General features: G+C 34.0%; 1 protein-coding gene across 1 annotated transcript; it reads left to right on the top strand.

Moving 5' to 3' along the window:
* The first annotated feature begins 2,281 nt into the window (after positions 1 to 2,281).
* On the top strand, positions 2,282 to 3,049 carry LOC141705349 (uncharacterized). The gene is made up of 2 exons (XM_074508350.1): positions 2,282 to 2,739; positions 2,905 to 3,049. The coding sequence occupies exons 1-2, from the start codon at positions 2,282 to 2,284 to the stop codon at positions 3,047 to 3,049; spliced, it is 603 nt and encodes a 200-aa protein (XP_074364451.1).
* The last annotated feature ends 3,096 nt before the right edge of the window (positions 3,050 to 6,145 follow it).

Genomic DNA, 6,145 nt, shown 5'->3' with positions numbered 1-6,145 from the left:
CGAACCGAGTTTTGACCGAGTTTTAGTATATCAATTTTCTACCCGAGTACTCGGAACTTGGGTTGGTCGAGGGGTCCAAAATGAGTCCCTAGGCCGAGTTGATAATTTTTACAACAATTTTTTATATATTTTATTGCACTTCAGTTAACATATATAAGAACACCATATATTCAATAGAAATGCAAAAGCTACCATTATTATAAATTCGGCGAGGTAACTTTATCTATATTTTTAATAGAAGTGTAAATGATACCAATAGTATAACTTCATATATTCGCTAGCTTTTATTCTTGATAAAATAAATACCTTACATCTCAATCTAATTCTTAGGTCAGATTTAAAAAAATAATAATAATAATAATAATACTTTGGTCATGTCTTACATAAAACAAGATTCATTCATTGAACAGTACTAAACACTTCATTGTATATTTATGAAACTACACACATTGATATCTCTTTAATTTCCTTATGTACTTACCAAATCATATGTACATAGGACACAAATGTTCTTAATCTGCTGCACTGGGTTGAGTTGTTGTACTGTCTTCTTTAGAATTATCTTAGTACCTGATTAAAAAAATTTTCTTGATCAAGCAACCCACCCCAGTTAACATATTAGAGGCAAGGTCACTTTGTACACTTGAACATCATATGTTATTAGTAGAAGTGCAAATAATACCAATATTATAACTTATGCTAGTTCACTTTGTATATATTATTAATAGAAGTGCAAATGGTACTAATAGTATAACTTGCTTTTATTCTCCATATGATATATATTTACACCTCAATCTAGTTCTTAGGTCAGATTTAACAAAAAATAAAAGAAAAATATTTCTTAGGTTCATGTCTATAAATGATAACATAATTACATAAAACATGACTCCTTCATGGAAAATTTGGAAACACTTCATCATATAATTATGAAACTATACACAGAGATATCTCTTTAATTCCGTTAAGTACTCATAAGCCATATGTACATAGGACACAGATAATTTGAATCTGTTGGGCTAACATAATACATGGGTTGAGTTGTTGTATTGTCTTAAATAGAAGTGAATGTACTATAATGATTTCATAATATTTTGTAAGTTCTATAGGATGATGATATAACTTTAATTCTGTTATATATTTGAATGACTTTTAACCTTACAACTTACCCCATTAATTCTCACACCCTTTGGCTTTTCATTTTACACCCTTTGGCTTTTCATGCTACTTGTAACCTACAAACTCTAGCCCTATATAAACCATTGTAAGATATGTGATTGAGATATGAAATGAAAATCTTCTCTATTCTCTTAGTAATTTTGTTCTTGTAATGCTCTCTATAATATATTCTATATTAGTTTGTAACACGTTATCAGCACGAAAGCTAATAAGATCTGTGGGTGCACCAGAAGGAGAAGTTGGTTTACGAGTTTACACGAGTTTCTTGTCAACACAAGTACTAGTACTAGCTGGGTGATCATTACTTCCTGTCTCTACAAAAGGTATGCCCATGTTTTAATTGTTAAATGAATATATTACCGCAGGCATGATTGCATGTTAGTAAAACTAGATCCATAACATGCTAGTCTATTCTTTTAGTTCATATTTGTCATGTTCACGTATTACACTTTACGGGTGGTTAAATATATAAGTGGATGCCTGTATAATATTCTGTACTAATCATTTATGCTAATTGCTTGACCTGATTTTCATGCCTGCTTAGTTGAACATTTGCGTAAGTAAAATTAAAATCACTTCACTTGTTTTCTGCTTCATGAATTATTTGTATTAGTTCTTATGTTATCCCTTGCAAATTACTTAAGTGGCTTGATATTTTTATGCTATAATCTGAATGTTGTACAAATTTAGGGAGATTTGCACTTTGCACGAATAGTTAAAAACTAAAAGCTAGGCTATGCCTTGTCTCCTGCAGCTTTTATAATCTATTTCCGTGACTAAGAGTTGATGTAGCAGTAATTTATATTTGTTTTACTTGTGCATGCGTGTTAATAATTGTCATGTTAACTAAGATGGGTTGTTATCAATGAATAGCATATATTTTAGTCTCTGAGACTTAACTAAAATCATGTTCTATTAAACTTGTTGATTAAATGCATCATTATGTGTAATATATTATATTTGTTTAAGTGAGTATATTTGATAAGTGATAATCTGTTTCTTTCGCAAATTATTTGTTATCTTGTCATAAAAAATTATCGCATTGCATTATATTTATGTGCATAAATATTGATGTTGATTCGAGTTTTGTTTATTTTTAGTGAAAATGTCGAATCTTACGAAACTTGAGTTTAACGCACTTGATGTCACCGGCAAAAATTATTTGACATGGATTCTTGATGCTGAAATCCATCTTAGTGCAATGGGTCTCGGTGACACCATAAAAGAGGGAAATAAGACCTCTGAACAAGACAAGGCAAAGGCCATGATATTTCTTCGCCATCACCTTGATGAAGGCTTGAAAACTGAATATCTGACTATTAAAGATCCATCAACTCTTTGGAAAGATCTCAAAGAAAGATATGATCACCAGAAAACGGTGATACTTCCTAAAGCTCGCTATGATTGGCTACACTTGCGATTGCAAGATTATAAAAGTGTGAGCGAGTATAACTCTGCCATGTTCAAAATTACATCTCAATTGAAATTATATGGCGAGAATATCACCGATAAAGATATGTTGGAGAAAACATATTCCACTTTCCATGCCAATAATATGCTCTTGTAACAACAATATCGTGAACGTGGATTCACGAAATATTCTGAGCTTATTTCTGTGTTGCTTCTTGCTGAACAAAATAATGAACTTTTGCTGAAAAATCATCAAGCACGTCCCACTGGCTCAACACCATTCCCTGAAGTGAATGCGGTGACTAATAATGAATATAGAGATAATAAATCATTTGGACGTGGACGTGGGCATGGATATGGACGTGGACGTGGGCGTGCCCGTGGTCATGGATTTTGGCGTGGTCGAGGCCGAAATCAACAAAATCGCCCCCACTTTAAAAGGAAGCCTTACTATCAAAAATAGAAAACAAATGAGGAGAAACCCGAGGGAAGTACGATGGTTAAAAAGGGTGAAAGTACTTGTAGCCGTTGTGGAATGAAAGGTCATTGGAGAAGTACATGTCGTACCTCCAAGCACTTTGCTGACCTATATCAAGCATCTTTGAAAAATGTTGAAACTAATTTCACCAAACAGAATGATCCTTTGGGGATTGCTCATCTTGAAGCACATCTTGGAAGTGATGGCCAAGTTGATCCTTCGGCCTTTACTCACATGGAAGTTGGTGATTTCTTTGAAGATGTCGATGTGAATATGCCTAAATTTGGTGGTGATGAGCCTAAGAATAATTAAGAAAGGCCTTACTTGCTTGCTGAATGTTTTCCTTATTTATTTTGGATTGTTAGTACTTAATTTTTGAACTATGATAATCATCCTTATCAGTTGCTTATGTAATTTTCTTTAATGAAGTACTTGAGATGTTTTACCTCTACTTCTAATTTTATTTTATTTTTCGTGAAGAAATATGGCCAGCAACCTCTCATCATGTGCTATAAAAGATGAGGAATCTTTTTGTTTGGCAGATAGTGCAACCACACATACAATTTTAAAAGATAAAAAATATTTTTCGCATCTAACATTAGCCAAAGCTAATGTAAATACAATATCGGGTGCATCAAATATAATTGAAGGCTCCGGAAGAGCAAGTATAGTGCTACCTAATGGTACATGTTTGTTGATTTAAAATGCACTATTCTCCACCCGATCAAAAAGAAATCTTTTGAGTTTTAAAGATATACGTCACAATGGCTATCATATTGAGACAACAAATGAACTTGAAAGTGAATATTTGTGTATCACGACTACTATCTCAGGGAGGAAACATGTGATAGAAAAACTCCCATCATAATTCTGGATTATATTATACTTTCATAAATCCAGTTGAGTCACACATGACTATTAATACAAGATATGTTGACCCGACAAATTTTATTATATGGCATGATCGTTTAGGCCATCCGGGTTCAACAATGATGCGAAGAATTATTGAAAATTCAAATGGACATCCACTCAAAAACAAAATTGTTCCATTGTCCAAAGATTTTTCATGTGTTGCTTGTTTTGAAGGAAAATTGATAACAAAACCATCCCTTGTGAAAGTTGCAATCGAATGCCCAAAATTTTTGGAGCGAATTCAAGGAGATATATGTGGACCACCCCATCTAGTGGGCCATTTCAGTACTTTATGGTACTCATTGATGCATAACAAGATGGTCACATGTTAGTTTATTGTCCACTCGTAATGTTGCTTTTGCACGACTCCTTGCTCAAATAATTCGATTACGAGCACAATTTCCTGATTATAATATAAAGAAAATACGATTGGACAATGCAGGAGAATTTACATCCCAATCTTTTAAAGATTATTGTATGTCTATTGGGATTGAAGTGGAGCATTCTGTTGCCCACACACGCACTCAAAATGGTCTTGCCGAGTCTTTCATTAAAAGGCTACAACTAATTGCGAGACCATTACTTATGAGAACAAATTTACCAACTACTGCCTGGGGACATGCAATATTACATGCGGCTTCTTTAGTTCGGTTAAGACCGACTTCTTATCATAAATATTCCCCACTGCAACTGGTAAATAGTCAAGAACCAAATATCTCTCACTTGAAAATTTTTGGGTGTGCTGTTTATGTTCCAATATCCCCTCCCCAACGAACAAAAATGGGACCCCAAAGAAGATTAGGGGTATATATTGGATTTGATTCTCCCTCAATTATTAAATATTTGGAGCCCAAGACTGGTGATTTATTCACGGCAAGATTTGCCGATTGTCAATTTGATGAGACAATTTTTCCTGCATTAGGGGGAGATAAGACAAAATTTGAAAAAGAAAAGCAAGAAATTTTGTGGAATGCAGTGTCCCTGTCTCATTATGATCCTCGTACAAATCAATGTGAACTTGAAGTTCAAAAGATTATCCACCTACAAGAAGTCACAAATAGATTGCCTGATGCATTTACTGATGTCAAAAATGTGACAAAGTCACATATACCAGCTGTTAATGTTCCTTGTAAGATTAAACTTCCTGAAGAAGATAATAAAATCATGCTAGCAAATGAGTCTAAAGCACGCCAGAAGCGTGGAAGACCTATTGGATCCAAGGATAAAACTCCAAGAAAAATAAGGAGACTTGATAATAAAGCTGGAACATCAAATGACATCGTAGAATTGATGATCACTGAAGAAACGTCTTCCAAAGATGATCAAACACCTGAAATTGTTGACAATGAAGAGATCTCGATAAATTATGTCATTTCAGGAAAGAGGTGGAATAGAAAAGAAATTGTCATGGATGATATATTTTCATATGCAGCTGCACTTGACATTTCTGAGGAAATCGAGGATCATGAACCTAGATCGATCTATGAATGTAAAAGAAGAAATGATTGGCCAAAATGGAAAGAAGCTATTGAAGCTGAACTGAAATCACTTGAAAAACGCCAAGTTTTTGGACCTATTGTCCAAACACCTGCAGGTATAAAACCCGTCGGATATAGATGGGTATTTGTGCGTAAAAGAAATGAGAAAAATGAAATTGTGAGATACAAGGCACGCCTTGTTGCTCAAGGTTTCTCACAAAGACCGGGAATCGATTACGAAGAAACTTATTCCCCGGTAATGGATGCAACAACATTCAGATTTTTAATAAGTTTATCAATTCTAGAAGGGCTCCGAATGAATTTAATGGATGTTGTAACTGCCTACTTGTATGGATCACTCGATAGTGACATTTACATGAAAATCCCTGATGGGTTAAAAATGCCTGAAGCATATAGTTCAAGACCCCGAGAGATTTACTCAATTAAATTACAGAGATCATTATACGGATTGAAACAGTCGGGTCGTATGTGGTACAATCGTCTCAGTGAATATCTTTTGAAAGATGGATATACCAATAATGTAATATGTCCATGTGTTTTATTAAAAGGACAAAATTGGGGTTTACTCATTGCAGTATATGTTGATGATTTAAACATCATTGGAACCCAGATGAACTTAATGAGACGATTGAATATTTGAAAAAGGAGTTTGAAATGAAGGACTTGGGTA

This window comes from Apium graveolens, unplaced genomic scaffold (genome assembly GCF_009905375.1).
Source record: "Apium graveolens cultivar Ventura unplaced genomic scaffold, ASM990537v1 ctg8816, whole genome shotgun sequence".
In the NCBI taxonomy this organism is placed as follows: domain Eukaryota; kingdom Viridiplantae; phylum Streptophyta; class Magnoliopsida; order Apiales; family Apiaceae; genus Apium; species Apium graveolens.
Note: the sequence above shows the minus strand (reverse complement) of the source record. Positions and strands in the feature narration are given on the sequence as shown.